The 20757-nt window shown below is 36.6% G+C and overlaps 1 protein-coding gene and 1 long non-coding RNA gene across 15 annotated transcripts in view; one reads left to right on the top strand and one right to left on the bottom strand.

Moving 5' to 3' along the window:
* The window catches only part of LOC122221938, a 46631-nt gene extending 39630 nt beyond the window's left edge, over positions 1 to 7001 (bottom strand). For 2 of the 5 annotated variants that reach the window (XR_006203523.1, XR_006203524.1), the window contains exons 1-3: positions 6579 to 7000; positions 1611 to 1770; positions 1336 to 1432 (exon numbers count right to left, since the gene is read on the bottom strand). This is a non-coding gene — a long non-coding RNA (uncharacterized LOC122221938). Of the gene's footprint in view, positions 1 to 1335; positions 1433 to 1610; positions 1774 to 6578 lie in introns of all 5 variants that reach the window. The other 3 variants (XR_006203522.1, XR_006203521.1, XR_006203520.1) reach the window with 3 other exon arrangements.
* Positions 1 to 20757, top strand: part of HERC1 (HECT and RLD domain containing E3 ubiquitin protein ligase family member 1) — a 186294-nt gene that overhangs the window by 124258 nt on the left and 41279 nt on the right. For 7 of the 10 annotated variants that reach the window (XM_042941773.1, XM_042941772.1, XM_042941782.1 and 4 more), the window contains 11 exons: positions 1290 to 1810; positions 3590 to 4365; positions 6423 to 6621; positions 8861 to 9021; positions 14600 to 14716; positions 14917 to 15148; positions 16043 to 16167; positions 17117 to 17337; positions 18284 to 18552; positions 19301 to 19353; positions 20046 to 20246. In XM_042941773.1, the coding sequence (XP_042797707.1) occupies positions 1290 to 1810; positions 3590 to 4365; positions 6423 to 6621; positions 8861 to 9021; positions 14600 to 14716; positions 14917 to 15148; positions 16043 to 16167; positions 17117 to 17337; positions 18284 to 18552; positions 19301 to 19353; positions 20046 to 20246 (2875 nt within the window). The remainder of the gene's footprint in view (positions 1 to 1289; positions 1811 to 3589; positions 4366 to 6422; positions 6622 to 8860; positions 9022 to 14599; positions 14717 to 14916; positions 15149 to 16042; positions 16168 to 17116; positions 17338 to 18283; positions 18553 to 19300; positions 19354 to 20045; positions 20247 to 20757) is intronic. The other 3 variants (XM_042941777.1, XM_042941779.1, XM_042941780.1) reach the window with 3 other exon arrangements.

Genomic DNA, 20757 nt, shown 5'->3' on the forward strand with positions numbered 1-20757 from the left:
GGGCTATACTCTCGCTAAAAACTTTTTTTTTCTTCATCTAAAAGCCAAGAAGAGACAAACGCCTTTGTGGTCTCCCTGTTGCTTTTTTTTCTACCACATCCTTTCACTTGAGGATGAAGTGTGGCCTAGCTCTCGTCTCCAGAATTTCTAGTTCTTTTGTAGTAGAAAGTTTTCACACTGTCATATATCTATAGTGGAAGTGCTGAACTTGATCAGTCCTACCTATGAAAGTTACCTTTTATTCTGTGCTTTTAAATGTGTTTTTAAAATTTTCAAGGTCATGTAATTTTAAGCTAGCATTTTATAAGTGAAGGGAGCTGCCTCCTGAGTAGGTAGTCAGCACAACTGGGGATGAAGTTCAGAGACAGCCCAGTACCTGCAGTCAGTTCTTTCCTTGATGATATTCTTGCAGCCCAAAATAGTCTGCTATCACCTGGTTAGAGTGATGGCCTATTGCTCCCCAACATCTATGAACCTTGAAGGAATTAATTCACTTGTACACTGTGTCGCAATCAATTTATTCTGTCCAGAAGCCTTTTCTGATAAGTTTCACAGTCTCTGATGAAAACAATATTAATGGTAGTTAACCTCTTTTTGAACATTTACTATGTATCTGGCACTGTAGTAATAAGCAATTTAAGTACATAGTCTCAATCTTTAACCATAAGAGACAGTTACTATTATTAGTGCAATTTTTTTCAGATGAAAAAACTGAGGTTTATTGTGATTAAATAATTTCCTAAGATTGTGCAGAATTAAGATCTGGATCCAAATCTTGCTCTTCTTTTAATTTAACCTCAGTGTCTTATTTGAAATGTGTGTAGGTTGGGAATATCCCAGTTATCTAGACTTAACAATTTTATCTTTGTAACCATCGAACAGTGTAAGATGCTCTGAGGACTTGTCTTGAGGATAAGAATGACTAGATTCTCAAGGCTTTTTTGTTGTTGTTGGCGGTGGCGGGGGGGGGGGGGGTAGGGAGTAAATTGAGCCAGTCCCATACACCTTAGTCTATATCCACCTTTTGGGTGCCTGCAACAGCTCTAATACAGGCTGCAGGAGGAAGTTTAAATAATGGGGCACCTTGTTTCAGAGGACCATACTGCTCCTAACTTTAGTAAATTTGTAATATTTGCTCACTCTTTACCAGCAGCCAGTGGTATAAATACGCGTATATTAGGAGACCAAACACTAGTTCAACATGGGATTACATGTACTAGAATGTATAGTGACTAATGGTTTATAAGAACTATTAATCACACATTTGCTGCCTTCTTTTTTTCTTATAGGTGAAAATTTGTGATATGCAAATGCGTGGCACGCCACGAGACTTACTTCCAGGAGACCCTATTTGTAGTCCAGTAGCAGCAGTGCTGGCGGAGGCCACTATTCAGCTTATCCGTATCCTTCACCGAACAGACCGTTGGACTTACTGCATTAACAAAAAAATGATGGAAAGGCTGCATAAAATTAAGATATGTATTAAAGAGTCAGGTCAGAAGCTAAAGAAAAGCCGCTCGGTTCAAAGCCGAGAGGAAAATGAAATGAGAGAGGAGAAGGAAAGCAAAGAGGAAGAGAAAGGTAAACATAATAGACATGGCCTTGCTGACCTCTCAGAGCCGCAGCTGAGGACCCTTTGCATAGAGGTGTGGCCTGTGCTGGCAGTGATAGGAGGAGTTGATGCTGGTCTTAGAGTTGGAGGTCGGTGTGTTCACAAGCAAACTGGGCGCCATGCCACGCTGCTGGGAGTGGTCAAAGAGGGCAGCACGTCTGCTAAGGTCCAATGGGATGAAGCAGAAATTACCATCAGGTATGATCTGTTGAGTTACACTTTTAGCAAACGAGTATTTAATGGTGAAATGGGCCATTGCCTATGGACAGTGAGTAACTGTGTTTTAGGTGAGCCAGTTTTTAAAATAAGTTTTTTTTATACAGTTGGGTATGAGTAATTTGATTTCATAAAGGAATATATCTCAAACCCATGTTCCCTGGAATACTAGTAGTTAATAAAATATATGGTGTTTTGTTTTGTTTTGTTTGTTTTGTTTTGTGAAGAAATGGTAAGCTCACTAATTCAGGTTTAACTGGGATCTGTCTTTATTTTTCATTTGGCTACTTGCTTTTTGATCATTTCCATTACATACCAGGATAGAAAAAAGCCAGCCAGCAGGTTTGTCAGTTACATTTTGTGTAGGTGGGCTTTGAGTGTAGGCAGAAACATTTGAGTGACTAAAATTAAGTTTGGGATTAACTGTGATATAAGTACTCTTACTTTTTTTGTTTTTTAAGCACATACTTCTGTCCCTTCAGTGTGCAATATTTTGGATAGATATGGAAATTACGTTTATTTAACACAAATGATATACTTAAACACATTTAGACATATTTGCAGTCAGATAGGATTTGTGCGAAAAAGAAACTTCGTACGTTTCAAAGGAAATATGTCATGTATCTTCTTTGAAAATGTAGATTTATTAATTATAATATGTAACTGTTCATTATACTGCCTAAAGTGATTGCTTAATAGTGTTAATATGACATGGGACAATATCTAAAACAGCGGTTCATAAGATTTCTTTCGAGGCAGTGCTGTTTTAGAATGTAACAATAGCTATAGATTCTCTCAGCTGAAAATAACACATGTGTAACCTTTATATACAATTTTAGGAGTTAATGGACCCTACTTTACCCCATTCCACCAAGCTAAGAAACCAATGAAAATTTTACAGTGTTACATGAAAGTATTTACCTTTTCTTTTATTCTTTGCCTTGTTTCAGAAAGGATTTATGATTCCTTATTAAAATGCAAATGTAACATAGCAGAATAATCAAAACAAATAAGGAAATAAGACAAAGGGAAAATAAAGATTAAGAAAGTCAAGCTAAAATTAAGATTTAGGTTAATATAACAAATTTATGCCACCAAACTTTAGATGCTTGCTAAAGCTGTTACATTTTTTGTGTACTTACAACATTTTTAAACTTCAGTAAATTTTTGCCAAATATCAGGAAGTGTGTGATCCTATTTTTGCTTAAACTACAAATTAGAGGCATTAATTGAAGACTACAAAGTTATGTTTTAAATGGAAATAAAGTCTTCTCTGAAATAGGTTATAGTCATTACCCACATAATAAGTAAAATTTATTATACAAACTTTCCACATAGCTTATATCAGGGATAGACAGACTACATCTGGCCCACCTCTTATGTTTGTAAATAATGTTACACAGCCACACACATTCATTTAGGTATTCAGTGACTGCTTTCATACTATGATGGCAGGGTTGAAAGCTATATTTACTATTCGGCTCTCTTATAGAAATTTTGCTAATTCCTGGCTTGCGTTGTAGTAACAATATTCTGATTTGAAAGTACATGCACATCTCATTGCTTTTGCATTTAGCATCACATCTCCCCATTTTCTCATAATAGATTTATTTTTCTCTTTGTAATGATTTCTCTAGTTTGTGTAAATTATGTTTTGTACTGTGTACATGATACATCTTATTTGTTTACATTATTTTCTGTACCTTCCTCCCGTCTATCCCTCACTTGCTTCTTCCTGTGTCATTCTGATCTTTATTAAAGCTTCCCAACTTTTTGGTCGCCTAGTGATACTCCATTGTATAATCTGGAGCCCTGTGAACCATTGCCTTTTGATGTGGCGCGATTCCGAGGCCTGACGGCTTCTGTGTTGCTGGACCTCACATATCTGACTGGTATTCATGAAGACATGGGCAAACAGAGCACCAAGCGACATGAAAAGAAACACCGACATGAGTCTGAGGAGAAAGGAGATGTTGAGCAGAAAACCGAGAATGAATCTGCTTTAGATACGCGAACAGGCTTAACATCTGATGATGTCAAAAATCAGGGTACCACAGCCTCCAAATCCGAAAACGAAATAGCTTCATTTTCTTTAGACCCAACACTGCCAAGTGTGGAATCCCAACATCAGATAACAGAAGGAAAAAGAAGAAATCACGAACACATATCCAAAAACCATGACATAGCCCAATCAGAAATCAGAGCAGTCCAACTGTCCTATCTCTACCTCGGTGCTATGAAATCACTTAGTGCTCTTCTTGGCTGTAGTAAATATGCTGAGCTGTTGCTGATACCAAAAGTTCTGGCTGAAAATGGCCATAACTCAGACTGTGCAAGCTCTCCAGTTGTTCATGAAGATGTGGAGATGCGAGCAGCCTTGCAGTTCCTGATGCGACACATGGTGAAGCGAGCCGTCATGCGGTCGCCCATAAAGAGAGCGTTGGGATTAGCTGATCTGGAACGAGCTCAAGCCATGATCTACAAATTAGTGGTCCATGGGCTCCTGGAAGACCAGTTTGGGGGCAAAATTAAGCAAGGTATATTATCTGCTTTTTCTTTTCCTTATGTGTTGTTGAAATTATTCATGTCAGATGTGATATATTCCATAAGTTATTCATCAAAAATTTTTTTGGCCACAACAGTTTTCACGTTGTTTTTCCTTTGCAAGGTAAACAGGTTTTTTTGTTTGTTTCTTTTATATTAATAATTATCTGTTTACCTATAATTTTCTATTTAAAACGTATACAAGCACAGAACTTAATAATTATTACTACATTTTGTAAAACTTAACTCATGCCACAAAAGATACTCGATAATTTATTGATCTGATTCAAAACATATATAGTATATATACTGATCTCTCCCCAGAGACATTTAAAGTATTACTTTTATAGATTCTGTATGGAAGGGGAAAAAAGCCCTTATTTTATCTTTATCTTCACCTTTTGGAATATGAATTCTGAGATAAAAATGAAGTTATTTCAGTAAATATTTACTGAGTCCCTGTTATATGCCAGGTACTCTTCTTGGTTCTTGGAAAGTCAGCAGTGAACAGAGTCCCTTGCCTTCATGGAACTTCTTTTCCTTTTTTCTTTTTTCCCTTCCTCTTCCTCCTACCTTCCCTTTTTCCTCACTCCCTTTCTTCCTTTCATAGATCAAATGGTAGATAGGCAGAGGGAAGTACATGTTGCATATAAATAGTATTAAGATCATGATTATGTAGGTATGTGGCCATTTAGCAACCCCAATAGAAGTAGCTGTCTTTGTGGTAAATGCTATCTTGATATTCTCTTTATTTGTAAGCTCCCTCACCAGATAAGAAAAAAAATTATAAATACTTTGTAAGCTCTTAGACATTTTAATTTTTTAGTTCTTGGGAGTAGTTTATTTTGTGAGACATTGTCCTTTTTAGAGCATGGGGTTTCTATCTAGATTTGTATTATATTTACATGTATTACTTGTATTAACATGTCTTCATCTTTGCCTATTTAAAGTTTAAAGATAGGCACATCAAAATCAAAGTGCTAAGAAAATACAGTTTTTTAAAAAATGTATTGTTTTTTTACTTGAGAGCAAGAGAGAGCACATAGGGATAGAGAGAGAGAGAAACTCAGGCAGGCTCCATACTCAGTGCAGAGCCTGATGTGGGGCTCGATCCCACAACTCTGTGATTGTGACCTGAGCTGAAATCAAGAGTCGGATGCTCAACTGACTTTGCCACCCAGACACCCAGGAAACACAGCCGTTTTTTTAGTTAGTTAGTTAGTTAGTTTGTTTGTTTGGAGAGAGAGAGAGAGAGAGAGAGAGAGAAAGAGAGAAAGTCGGGGAGGGGCGGGGAGAGAGAATCCCAAGCAGGCTCTGTGCTGGCAGCATGGAGCCTGATTGCAGGGCTCAATTCCCTGAACTGTGAGATCCTGTCCTGAGCCGAAATCAAGAGTAGATCCTTTAACTGAGCCACTCAGGTGCAACCAGGAAATAGAATTTTAATGATTAGATAGATAACCTTTAGAGAACCTCTAGTCAAATCATAAAAACAAAAGTGAGACTATTTTTGTTTTTATTTTTATTTTTCTTAAGTTTATTTTGAGAGAGCACGCACGTGCAAGCGGGGGGGGGGGGTGGGGAGAGAGAGAGAGAGAGAGAGAGAGGGAGAGGGAGAGAGGGAGGGAGGGAGGGAGGGAGGGAGGGAGGGAGAGAGAGAGGAAATCCCAAGCAAGCTCCGAGCAATGAGCGCAGAGCCCAATGCATGTCTTGGTCTCAGGAATTGTGAGATCATGACTTGAACAGAAATCAGGAGGCAGTCTCTTGACTGACTGAGCCACCCAGGTGGCTTCTTTTTTGTTTTTAAGAGAACCTTCTTCTCTAAAAAAGAAAATTAATTACAAAAGTGTATTTATTAGTAGAGTCTGTAGTAAGGCTCGACAGTAGTGAATACAGGGTGTATATATGCAAGAACATTAAAAAAATATGTCGTAGAAATTGGCACTTAGGCAATATATTTAGAAACTTTTCATATTGTAACTTTTTCATTTATATGTCACTTGTGAAAAAAACAAATCCTTACTACTTTCTTAATATTTACCTTGGTTTATAGAGATTGATCAACAAGCTGAAGAAAGTGACCAAGCCCAGCAGGCACAAACACCAGTTACCACTAGCCCATCAGCCTCGAGCACAACTTCCTTTATGAGCAGCTCGCTGGAAGACACCACAACTGCCACCACTCCAGTCACTGACACAGAAACAGTACCTGCATCTGAATCCCCAGGAGTGATGCCACTTAGTCTTCTCAGGTAGGGAAGTTGACCTTTAACATCTGCCGTATTGATGCCTATGATTCTGAACACGTGATTGTTCTGTCAGTGAAGAATGTGCCCAACTAAAGGCATTCTAGAGCTAGGAGGAACCTAAGAGATCATAAAGTCAAACCCATTTTGCTAAAGTTGGGAATGCCCCTCAAGTTAAATAACTTGCACAAGTCTCATAGCCAGTCGAGGGGTGGTCTGGATTTATCACCCATGCTGCTGACAGTCAGATAGTGTAGGAGTCTATCTCCTTATAATGATCTTTTCTTTTCTTTCAGCTAGGCTTTTGGATATTTTTTTCCTCAAAAAGTAAATGCTTGTATTGAATATTAGAGCTTCAAGATGGAGGTCACTTCCATGAAAATAATTTTCTCTAGTTATTTCCCTTTTAAGCATAATTTCTTAATTATACTTTCATTCTTACTGTAAGATCAAACAAGTCTACTTTTCAAATGAAAGAGCCTGTCTTACAATAGATACTTCTTCAGCCAACCCTATTTTAGTAGGTTTGTAAATTCCAAATAACGTCTGAGTTTTCTTTTTGTTTCACTTTACCAGTTATATACACAAAATGAAAACTTCTAAGAGAAAATCATTAGGGAGGGACTATTTTGTGAGCTCCCTTAAGTAGGCCCTAAGTGAAATAAAGAGCAGTAGAATGGGTAGTCTCCCTTTTTCTTCTTTCTTTCCCCCCTTCCCATAATTGACAGGTTATTATCATTCCCATTGTGTAGGCTGACATCTTAGAGAGTAGGAGAGGGGCTATTACTGTAATGCTTGTCAATTTTTGGTGTCCACAGGAGCCACCTGGGAGGCTTTTTAAGGCTCTGGGACTGTAAAGTATCCCCCTGTCTCATTCAGTAGGTCTGGTGGGGCACAGTTTACATTCTAATTAAGGTTCCCCAGTGATTTTTTTTTTTTTTAAATGTTTGTTTTTGAGAGAGAGTGCGCATGTGCGCATAAGCCAGAGGGGAGCCAAGAGAGAGGGTTGTCACAGACGATCTGATCCGAGGGTGGGCTCTGCGCTGAAAGCAGAGAGCCTGATGCGGGCCTTGAACTCACGAACTGAGAGATTATGACCTGAGTCATAAGGGACCTGACCGGACCCTTAATGCAGTAGTCTTTAGCTCACACAACTGAGTTACTGCTCTGGTCTTGGGCAGGAAGAGTAATAATCCTAGCAGCTACCATTGCCCAGTCCTCACACATCCTAACTCTCTCACTTGATAACAGTTCCACGGGTGCTTCTGTTCAAGAAAGGAGGAAAAGAAGAATGATAGGATATTCTAATATGGTTTTTAATCCTTGTTGCCTTCCAAGCTGTGCAGTGTAGACATGGCATTCACTGGTAGAATAATATTCCCTTGCTCTCACAGGCATTCATAGACCTTGTGACTCCTCCTTTCTTCTCAGTCTTTGTTTGCCTGTTGTTGGCTGGGACTATATTAGAGCTGCTGTTGTCTCTGCCTGACTAAGCATCATTTAACACTAGAAAGATCAGGGAACAACTGCTGCCTGTGTGAATATCATGTATCAGTTATTTGACTGGGTAGACAGTATTTTTTGATGCTTAAAAGGTTATTTTGTTGGACAAATCTGAAGAGTAGACAGTCAATGAGGACCTTCCTGGATTTTATTCTTAAGCCAGTGTGTGCCTTCTCAGTCTGAGGGGCTGCCTCTCTTGTACCTTTCCCCCTCTACATGGCTGGCATACCATTCATATGCTGTTTTTCAGTTGTGTTAAGTGACTGGGCAGTTCTATTTTCTTTCCATAACTTACCTATAGTCTATTACTTTGAATACATGTGAATAATTTCATGGCTAGCTAGTAAATTTATATTTGAAGTAACTGTAATTTAGCTATCTTTAAAAGCCCTTATTCTTTAACTACTGTATACCTATCAAAATAACACTGTCATCTTCTTACAGTAGAAGGAAAGCTCCATGAAAGCAGGGATATTTTAAAAATCTATTTTATTAATTGCTGCCTTCCCCTCACCTGCTATGTTGCTGGCATTTTGCCAAACAAATGGTAACATTACTTTTATAGTAAATGTATTCTATGTGATAATGATTATTAAAATTGTTGGGAGTCTTTCTCCCCTCCTCCATTAAACCATAGCTAACTTAAAGTTTTCCAGGTTGAATATTTTTCTATAAGAAGACTGTGATGTATGTATTATTTTCTAATTGGATTTTTATGCTAACCATTATTGTTTTCTTAAAGGCAAATGTTCTCTAGTTACCCAACTACCACTGTACTTCCCACACGTCGTGCACAGACTCCTCCAATATCATCATTACCAACCTCTCCTTCTGATGAAGTAGGAAGAAGGCAAAGCTTAACTTCTCCTGATTCCCAGTCAGCAAGGCCAGCTAACCGCACAGGTGCGTGTGCTGTCATGCACTATGACACCCAGACCTCTTGGTATTCCTGATGTGTGGGACTTCATAACATGGGCATTCTGTTTTTTCTCATTGAAGGTAAAACAGTGATTTTGATTAAGGGTGATCTGCCCTATCAAACTAAATTGTCTTCTCTATTTTGAAGCTGTAGATTCATTTATGGCTAGTTGGGAGAGAAAGAGTATGCTATACATCAGTCATACTAGACCCTTCTTATTTTCTGTTATAGGCATTTTTAGTGTTATGAATTTCCCTTCACCATTGCTTTTGCTGTAACCTCCACATTGTGAAATGCTGTGTTTCCATTTTCATTCAGTTTAAAGTACTAATTTACCATGGATATCTTCTTTGACAATTTTGGTCATTTAGAAGTATGTTACTTTGTTTCCAGATCTTTAGGAATTTTTCAGATGTCTTTCTCTTACTAATTTCTAATTTCATTGTTATCAGAGAATGTATCTTGTATAATATGAATTCTTTTAAATTTATTGAGACTTATTTTATGGCCCAGAATATGGTCTATTTTGGTAAATATTCCATGTGACTTGGAAAAAATGTGTATTATGCTATTGTTGAGTGGAGTGTTCTGTAAATGTTTGGTCAGTCAAGGTAGTTGATTGTTTTTTCAAGTCTTCTTTATCTCTACTGATAAAGAAGTATCAGTAAATATCAGTATTTGGTCTACTTACTGTATCAGTTACTGATAGAGTAGTGTTGAAATCTCTGCCTGTAATTGTGGATTTGTTTATTTCTCCTTTCATTTATCAGTTTTTGTTTCATGTCTTTTAAAACTCTCTTTGGGTACATAAATATTTAAGATTCTTATGTTTTCATAGTGAATTGACCTCTTTGTCATTACCAAGTGACTCTCTTTACTCCTGGTAATATTCTTTGTCCTTAAATCTGCTTTATCTGATATAAATATATTAGTGTTAGGATGGTATGTTGTCTCCCATCATTTTTGCCTTTTACTTTTTTGTGTCTTTATATTTAAAAGGGGCTTTGTAAAGGCAACCTATCATTGGGTCTTGCTTTTTTAATCCAACCTGGTATTCTCTATCTTTTAATTGGTGTGTGTAGACTGTTTACATTTAATGTGATAATTGGTAGGGTTGTGTTTAAATTTACCATCTTTCTGTTCACGTCGTCTGTTCCTTCTCTTTTCCTTCTGTTTCTGTCTTTTTGTTAAATTCATATTTTATATTATTTCATTTTACCTCCTTTGTTGGCTTATCAGCTATATGTGTATTTTTAGAGATTATTTTCAGGTCTATAGTATACATTTTTAATTATTACAGGCTCCTTTCAAGTACCACTTCATATATATTAAAAATTCTAACAATGGTATACTTTTATTTCCCCTTTCTTAGTCTTTGTACTTTTATCATACGTTTAATATATACATAGGTTATAAAGCCCATAACACATTGTTATTATTTTTGTTGTAAACAGCCAGTTGTCTTTGCAAGAAATTTGAAATCTAAAGTATGTATTTTATATTTACACACATATTTATCAGGTCTTAGATTCTTTATTTCTTTATGTAGTTCCCAATTTCCATATGGTATAATTTCCTTCTGCTTTCCCTTTAACGTGTCTTGTAATGATCTGCTAGTGATGAGTTCTTTTGGCTCTTGTATATCTAAAAGAGTGTATTTTACCTTCATTTTTGAAAAATATTTTCTCTGGGTATAGAATTCTAGATTCACGATTTTTTTTCTTTCAGTGCTTTAAGATCCTCTGCTGTCTTCTGGCTTGCATGATAAGTTTTCTGTCATTCTAATCTTGATATAATATGCCTTTGGCTGCTTTTAAGATTTTTCTGTTTTATCACTAGGTTTAAGCAATTTTATTATGATCTGCCCTGATTTAGTTTTCTTGTGCTTGGGATTTTTGAGCTTGTTGGATCTGTGGATTTTTAGTTGTCTTTAAATTTGGACATTTTTAATTCATTATTTTTCAGATGTATTTCTGTTGTATAACTCCATTTCAGTGTCTATGGTTATGTGTATACAAGGCCACTTGAAGTTGTCCCACAGATCACTAATGGTTTGATTTTTTTTTAATATCTTTTTATTTATTTTTTATTGTTTATCTAATGTCTGTTTCCATTTTGTATAGTTTTTATTGTTGTGTCTTCTGGTCATTAATCTTTTCTCCTGCAGAATCAGATTTGCTCTTAGTCCCATCTAGTACTTTTCCATTCATACATTGTAAAGACAGTCTTCCATGTCTTTAACATGCTTATTAATCTTTTCTCTGCCTTATCAAATACATGGAATAACGGTCAGTTCTCACTATTAGGATAGTTATGTTCTATAAAGTCACTGTGAACACTGAATTAGTGAAAACTGAACCATTACTCCTAAGGGAGATATAAGGGTAGGTTTTTGTGAACTTCTGGTCACATTTTGTCAAGTATATAACCTTGTTTTATGTATGTTTCTATTTAAATACATTATATTTAATATATATTATTGATTCATTAGCATTGAACTCATGGCCAAGAGCACAATAACTCATGCCTGAATGAAATTTATGTGACACATACATTTTCTCCATAAGGCATATTGTAGCCTTCTTGGACTTAGAAACACTAGACAGGGGCTCCTGGTGTCTCAGTTGGTTAAGCGTCTGACTCTTGATTTCGGCTCAGGTCATAATCTCACAGTTCGTGAGATTGAGCCCCCAGCATTGGGCTCTGCACTGACACTGTGGAGCCTGCTTGTGGATTCTCTCCCCCTCTCTCTGCCTCTTCCCAGCTTGTACGCACACACTCTGTCTCTCTCTCAAAATAAATAAATAAACTTAAAAAAAAAATAAACTAGCAGCATTTCAGCACTATGCTTCATGGCCATTTTAAATAGTGAAGCCACCAACAAAAAGCACAAAACTGCAAAACACATAACACTAAATAGACCATGAAAAGGAGACTTGTTTACAGTCTCGGAGCTCAAACAAGAGTGTAAGCATCACCTGTTATACCTCAGCTAGGAACCAGTGTGTCAGGAGATTGAAATGTTTTTGTCACTGTGTGCATGTAAATTACTATGAAAGCACCACAAGTATTGATTTGGGAGTTACAAATTAACTTTAATGAGTAGATGAATTTGCAAATATGGAATGCACAAATAATGAACATCAACTTTATACCTGTTTAAATATCATTCTCTTCTTAACACGTATCTAATTTCTAGGTCTGTTTCTGTTGACTAATTTTTCTACTTATTTTGAATTATATTTTCTCAGGGTTTTTTGGGGGGGGGGATGTTTGGTGATTTTATATTGGTTACTAGACATTGTGAATTTTACCTTTTTGGGTGCTTGATAGTTTGTATTTATTTAAATATACTTTAACTTTGTTATAGGATACAGTTAAATTACTTGGAAATAATTTGATTCTTTCAAGCCTTCCTCTTAAGCTTTGTTAGGAGGGACCAGAACAGCCTTTAGCTTGGCTGAATTTTTCCCCACCACTGAACTAATACCTTTCTTAGTATTCTATCCAGTGCCTTGTGTATCGTAGTTCTTTCCTTCTGGTAACACAAATTCTTCCCAACCCTGTATGAGCCTCGAGGATTGTTCTGCCTGCTACTTTTTGGTAATTCCTTCCCTAGTTCTGGGTAGTTGCTGCATTAGCATCAGCTGAAGACTTGAGGGAAAAAGAAGGACCTTCTGTACATTTCTGAATTTTGCTTTTTGTGCAACTCTCTTCTTTCCATACAGCTTTCTCCTTTCTGGTGTTCTACCCTGTGAATGCTAGCCATCTTGAATTCTTTACTTTTTTGTCCTCAGTTCAGAGAGGCCGCTGAGTTTAGCTTGAATTTGCCCTCCCTGAACTGCAGCTTGGAAATTCTCTCCAGCAAATATGCTGAGGCAATTGTATACCTCGCCTCATTTGATTTCCTTCTCTCAGAGGTCACTGTCCTACGTTGCCTGCCATCCAGTGTCTACAGACCATCATTTGATATATTCCATCTGTTCTTTTAGTTGTTAAGGTGAGGGTAAATCCAGTCTCTGTTATTCTATCATGGCTAGAAGCAGAAGTCCAACAAAAGTGTCAGGACTATTACCACTGTAGGAGTAGTGACATTTTTTAAGCAAAAATGAAAGTTGTCATTCTCCCTGCTTCCTTCTTTTTTCCTTCTTAATTGAATTCAAAAACCATTAAATGAGGCACAGGGCTTCTATCAGCACTGTCCACTGAAAGGACCTAGGAACAGTGATGCCTTAGTAGCAATAAACACACCTAGTGCCAAGATCCTGTCTTCTAGATACCATTCTCTACTAAAAGAGAACCCTATCTCCTGGTAGAAATGGCTGATTTCAGGGTTAAGTATGAGATGAGCCTAGAATATCTTGTGCCAGAAAGTGATAAACTGCTCAGAGAATTATGGGCACATGCCTCAAGGATATAGAAACTAGATTGAAGGGACATCTAGCCAAATCTGGAATGTTTGGGGCATCAAAATAAATAATCATTGTTATAATAACATCTAATAACCCACAAATACAATGAAAATCTCTACTGATGGAGAAAGGAGACTGATAAATCTGAAAGCAATGATGGAATTAGAAAATCTTCATTTGTCAACCATCATCATCATCATAATAATAAATAATTCAGCCAATAAACATTAATGGATGTTAGTGAGTCTCACCTTGATGAGGAATGGGCTATTTACATATAATTCCTCCCAACAAATATTTATTACAAAGGGAGGAAAAAAAAAAAGAGTACCTTTTTTAGTTAATCAGGAGATAAACTAGCAGATACCAGCTTAACTCAGGTGATCAAAGTTAGCATCACCAGCAATGGGACAAGTTGAAATTATGTACCATCTAGTAGAATGTAATGAGAAGAAGGCAGAATCAGTTTTGTATTCCTGCCAAAAAGCACGTGAAGAAACATCAGACAAACCCAAATTGAGGGTCTTCCTATCATATAGCTGGCCTGTAATCTTAAAAGTATCAAAGTGATTGAAGGAGACTGAAGAGATCTGAAAACTAAATGGAAGGGTGATAATCCTGGATTGGACCCTGCTGTAAAGAACATTGTCAGGAGTTCTGGTGAAACTAGAATGAGATCTGGATTAGATAGATATTAACATTGTTAATTTCCGGACTTTGAGACTGTGTTATGCAAGACAGTGTCCTTATTTGTAGGAGTTAATTAACTGTTAGAGTATTCAAGGGAGTTGAAGCATCATGTCTGCTACTTACTCTCCAGTGGTTCATGGGTGAAAGAATTCTTTTGTACTATGCTTGCAAATTTCTCTTAAGTCTGAAATTTTTTGTAAGTTAGAAACTATTTCAAAGTAAGAAAACATTTAATATTTTTTTCAGCAGCTTTGTTTTATGTTAGCTTTATGAAAAACCTTAAAAAGCTGTAACAAAATCCCAATTTAGTTCCACATTTAGTGAATTCTGAATAGAATAAAATTTCAATAAATGTAGACAGTATTAGGAAATTGGGGACTTAACAGTTACTATAAGGACACTTTTTACTCATAGTATATACTGATATTTAGGACTTTATACTCTCTTTCTTTTGTTTCAGCCTTGTCAGACCCAAGCAGCAGACTTTCAACTTCTCCTCCTCCTCCAGCAATTGCAGTACCCTTGCTGGAGATGGGGTTCTCTCTCCGGCAGATTGCCAAAGCCATGGAAGCCACAGGTAGGATAAGTTTTTAATATATCAGTATATACATATAGGAGAAGCCCGATTATAGAGGGTGACACATTGTTTTAAGAGACCATAAAACTTTTTAATAGCAGATTTAGTTATAATGGTGTCATAGCAGACACTCTTAAATTGATGCCATGAATAATTATGTTGCCCAAAATCAGTATCATACTTTTTTTTCACCTGTTCAGGTGCTCGAGGAGAGGCTGATGCCCAGAACATCACTGTCCTTGCCATGTGGATGATAGAGCACCCTGGGCATGAGGATGAGGAGGAACCCCAGCCAGGCAGCACAGCTGACTCAAGACACGGAGCAGCTGTCCTAGGCAGTGGTGGGAAATCAAATGATCCCTGTTATTTGCAGTCACCAGGAGACATACCATCAGCTGATGCTGCTGAAATGGAAGAAGGCTTTAGTGAAAGGTGAGAGTCCAGTTTCCGTACTTGTTTTATGCGTTATAAATGGTGCTTCCAAGTGTCCCATTTATTTCCCTTCATAGATGCTTTTAATGGTTTGTAAAGCTGTTAACTAGAGGTATATGAAAAGATGGACGTTTCGCTTACAAGTTTATGTTTCTGTGAAGCGTAAAAATGATATGACAAGTCTTGAATGGATGTTTTTGTAGAAAATAGGTAATAATTTTTACATGAAATTAAACTGAAAAGAAACAATTAAAACAAGTTTATTCTGAAATAAACATTCTGATAAAATAACTCTCCTTTATAAATGATATAGAATGTTAATTTTAATATTAGAAATTGATTTAATGGATTTGGTTACCAAGGCTTGTGTCTTATATGCAGACTTGTTTCTGACAATCTCAGTGGATATTTTCATAACTTTGAAATACGTTTCTCGTAGGCAGGGATTGTCATTTCATTTCAAATTTTAAGTGTTGAATCATTTAGAATTTAGTTAAGACCATTGATCTCTTTTGGATCTGAACATGCATTAAGCATCATTCCCTTGTTGGCATAATTCAAAATCAGGTAAGGGCACTTGACTAGCTTAGTTGGTAGAGTGTGTGACTCTTGATCTCAGGACCATGAGTTCAGGTTCTATGTTAGGTGTAGAGCCTACTTAAATAAATAAAAGTAAAAAAAAAAAATAGGTAAAATTACTGCTTAGGGCAATATGACATATTTATAATTTAGGAGCTTTACCAAAGACAAGCTATGTTTCAGTTTTATCATAAATATATTTTATTCTTGGTAATATTTGGAGGAAAAAGCAAGACCATAAGTAAGCTTGTGCCTGTGCTTTCCATTTATGATGGTTCTTAAAAATCTGTGTTGCTTTTAAATTTGCACTTGTAGTGCTGATAATCTGGACCATGCAGAGAATGCAGCTTCTGGAAGTGGACCACCAGCTAGGGGTCGCTCAGCAGTAACAAGAAGGCACAAGTTTGATTTAGCTGCTCGCACATTGCTAGCAAGAGCAGGTAATTATATGCTTCACATCCTTCTATTGGTGAAAGTCATATAGTTTATATTTTAAAGTCAGTGTGAAAGCAGCATTAAAAAGATGAACTAATGATACTAAGTACTCAGTTCCTCCACATTAACAGAGCAGCTATTTGCATTTTTCTTCCTGTTTACATAATTTTGCATTGAAATCACAGCATACTTTCATAAATTTATTTTTAAGCTCCCTCTGGGTACAGAAGTCTATACTGGTTACTTGTAGATACTGAGGTATTTCATAAATGCTGTCTCTGCCCTCGAGCTGTTTATACTTTAAGAAGTGAAGATGAATGTTTAAAATGTCACATTAATATTAAGAAGGAGCTAAAAAGAGCACTGTGCTAAAGTGGTCACTGGCTTTTCTGATGTACTCTGTGGACCTTAGGACAAAACTACTAGGTAGGGCCCCAGAAAAGCAAAAGTAAATTTCATTGTTACATTAGTAAATACTTCTGGGATTATGCTCTAGACATGTGAAGTGTAATTTATAGGGAACATATTTTCTAAACTAAAAACTAGGATGTGTGACTTGTCAAAATGGTGTTTGATTTTTGAACTATTAAAACATAATTTTTCAGTAATTTATAGTAATAGTGAGAAGTTAAGACTGAACTAGAAAATACAGGATGTGTACTTAATATATAATGACTGATTTTTTTAAGTAACCCTAAAAGAATAATAACAGCTCACATTTACTGAGTGTTTTCCATATTACATTTTGAAGTATTTTACATGGATTATCTTACTTAAACCTGTTAACAGCCCTGTGAAGTATGAGTGCTATTACCCCATTTTATAGAAGAAGAATCACACATGATAGGTCAGATTTTATGTTTATGGTCTGGAATCCAGGCAGTTAAGAACTGGTGAAATATTCAGAATTACTTTATGCATGTAAATAAAATGCCTTTTTTGTTTTGTTCTGAGCGGGGTTATACCGCTCTGTGCAGGCCCACAGGAATCAAAGTCGGAGAGAAGGAATATCTTTGCAACAAGACCCAGGGGCGTTGTATGACTTTAATTTAGATGAGGAATTGGAAATTGATCTTGATGATGAAGCAATGGAAGCTATGTTTGGACAAGACCTGACCAGTGACAATGATATTCTGGGAATGTGGATCCCAGAGGTACTGGATTGGCCTACCTGGGTGTGTGTGATTGCAGCGGGGGCTGCTCTGACTTATTTTCCTGCCCTCCTGTTCATAGAGCTTACTAATAACAGCCTTGCCTAGAGTTGTAACACTCTGAAAAGTCTTAGATCTCATCCTAAAGTTTGGGGCTCTAATGCTTAAGGTTACTTTGATACCTACAAACTAAAAAGAAAAAGCGTCTCTTGCTTTCTCTGTATGATTTTATCATTTCCCTCCCCAGACTAGATGAATAGAGCCATATTTTGTTAATATTTGATTGTAATGTCAAAGATAGATTACAAAACTGGCATCAATTCTTAGCTCTTCTGGGTGTATAACATGGCTGCTGTGCTCACCTTTCTATCTGAATGCATGCTCTTCTCCTTCATAGGTTCCATTTAATCACTGTAGTGCCTCATTCTAAGAACCAGTGCCACCTAGGTCTTGTAACTACCTCCATCCAGGGGCAGGGTACATGGTGGGTTTGTATGTTTTCATTGTTTAGCATTATGCTTTTGTAGCGGGGAGCGTGAAAATTTCACAGGTCTGAATCCTATAGAAAAGAGCATCTACTATATTAAGTTAATAAGATAAATGAATCCTAATGACTTCTTAGAAATTCAGATAATAGATATGCATGTTATGACCAGATGTAAAGTAGGTTTATTAGAGGGATTTTTAAAAAGCCATTTGAGATAGTGCTAATTGTCATTTTTATTAACTCTTCTCAGTAGGAGAGTGAGTTAATTTTATTATAACTTATTAGATTGAGAAAGAGCAAGGAACACCTTGAGATCATGTGATCTAAATTCTGATTTGAAAGAAATTTGTTATGTAACATTAATGAAAATCCTGCAAATGTTCCAACATGCGTAAACAAAGTTATTCATTTAACATATAAATATCTACCTCTTCTTAATTTTATGTTAAATTGACTAATGATTTGATATAAAATTTTGTGCAGCATGTTTGTGAGTCTGAAGACAGGGAAGAAGTGGTGGTGTGTGAACTGTGTGAGTGCAGTGTCGTCAGCTTCAACCAGCACATGAAGAGAAATCACCCAGGCTGTGGGCGCAGTGCAAACCGCCAGGGCTATCGCAGCAACGGCTCCTATGTGGATGGCTGGTTCGGTGGTGAATGTGGGAGTGGAAATCCATACTACCTGCTCTGCGGCAGCTGCAGGGAAAAGTACTTAGCCCTGAAGACCAAATCCAAGACAACAAGTTCTGAAAGGTACCTTGAAATTGCGTAGATATCCACACCCCCTCTGAATGAAGAGTATAAAGTATCTCTCATCAAGACGTGGGAATTAAAGCTTATTTTAACGTGAAGAGTTACACTTAACCTTTCCCTAAGTCCGATGACTGCTGAATTGGGGGCAGGAAGGATGAAGGTGGTTGAGGAATTCATGTTTTGCCAGAGCTGGGATCCTGCAGTCCATGGCAGCAGGTTTTTGACTGGAGTTTGACTCTATGAACCTTCAACTTGTTGGCAGGCAAGTTGCCTTAAGGCAGGACCCTTGCCTTAACCTTCAGGAGGCTTATGGTCAATTTTTTCATTGTGTTTTTCACTCTGTTTTTGTTTGACATCTTAAGATCTTTTTGGTGATTAAAAAAAAAATAGACTGTTTAGATTAAATTGAGCTTCCGTGAAAATATTACTTCTTTATATCCTTGAATAGCAATTAATCTGTAGTGAGCAGGGCTTTTGCCCTTACTGTCAACTATTAAAATCTTTAAGGTGGTCTGGATGAGTGTTGTAGGTGACCTAGAAACCCCCCCAGTAACTTGGTAAAATGATCATTGATTCTGTAAGCATGTGTGTACCTACATACCAGTAGTTTTTCTTAGCCCATAACCTGAAACACTTTATTTTGTGTTGCTTTATTAATGACCTTTTAAAATGTTCTAATGACTTAATTTGCATTTTTGGGTACTAACTGTTTTGTATAAAAATACAATGTTCTTCATGTTTGGTGCAGGTACAAGGGACAAGCTCCAGATCTAATTGGCAAGCAGGACAGTGTGTATGAAGGTAGTTGTTTTGAGAGCTTCTTTATTTTACATGTATTTTTGTATATACCTTCTGCTTAACATCTGTTACTAAAATTTACTTTATGTGTATGTGTTGGTATTTAAGTACATATTAACTTAAAACTTTCTCTGAAAAGTTAAAGGTAGTTTGAAAGCAACAGCCCTAGTTTTAAAAATCAAAGGGAAAGGACCTGGGTTCAAATACTAGCTTTACCACAGAATGTTAATTTCTGTGTGGCATATATTTTTTTCGAAGTAGGGAAAGTATGGAGTACATTTTGAATTTCCATCCTGATTGAGGAAAGTAAAAAGTACAAAACTGATGACAGCGTGAATTTATACGGAACATTCATTTACTTCAAATAACTGATTCTCTAATGATTGTGGATAGCATTAAGAACTCTTTGTTGGCCCCGTAACAATAGCTTTTATTAGCTGAAACCTTCATTACCAGCTGTAACATTTGCTGTTGCTTTAGGTGGGTTTGACTCAGACTCCCTTTCCCTTAGACTCTCACTATGTTTCAGGGAGTGCAGTTTGGTTGGGTCACCAGGAGATGGTGCCATAGCATATTTTGTGGGCACTGGGCTTTCAGTCCATCTGCATTTTAGACATATCTCACAGTAACCGTTGCCAGCAGAGTTACTTCATGTTTATATTCACATACCATAAATTTATTTATTTAAATTCCAGAAGACTGGGACATGTTAGATGTTGATGAAGATGAAAAGCTAACAGGTGAAGAAGAATTTGAATTACTTGCTGGACCACTTGGTTTAAACGACCGACGCATTGTACCAGAACCAGTTCAGTTCCCTGACAGTGATCCCTTGGGAGCATCAGTAGCAATGGTAACAGCTACCAACAGTATGGAAGAGACTCTAATGCAAATAGGTAAACTGAAATGATAATTGGTATTGATTTTTTAGAGTCTGTATTAATTTGTTTCTTAGACTGGATAAATAGTAATACAACATTGTTCCACCCCGTCAAGTATCCTTAGCTAGTTGTTTGAACATTTTCAAGGTATAAGGTAATATTTTTCATTTTTTGCTTTTATGAAATGCCGAAGTAATAAAAAGAAAATTTATAAAATATGAGTATGATTTTTTTTAAAGAAAATAGGGAAATCCTGGAACTGACTAAAACCAATTTTGCAGTCTTTTTTTTTTATGTGCATGAAAGGGTATGGGTAACTTTTGCTCTCGGGAATACAAAATAAAGAATTAGTATTGGTGACTCAGCCCTTTCTGTATACTTAAAGCATATTTTAAAAACTGTATCTTTTCTGTGTCTGTTATATATAATATGATATATGAACAAAATAAAACCAAAAAAATTTAAGGAACATATATAACAGGTTATTGCCTTAGAACTGTCTCTTTCTCCCAAGGAATTTTCTGTG

The sequence above is a fragment of the Panthera leo genome, chromosome B3 (assembly GCF_018350215.1).
Source record: "Panthera leo isolate Ple1 chromosome B3, P.leo_Ple1_pat1.1, whole genome shotgun sequence".
NCBI lineage: Eukaryota > Metazoa > Chordata > Mammalia > Carnivora > Felidae > Panthera > Panthera leo.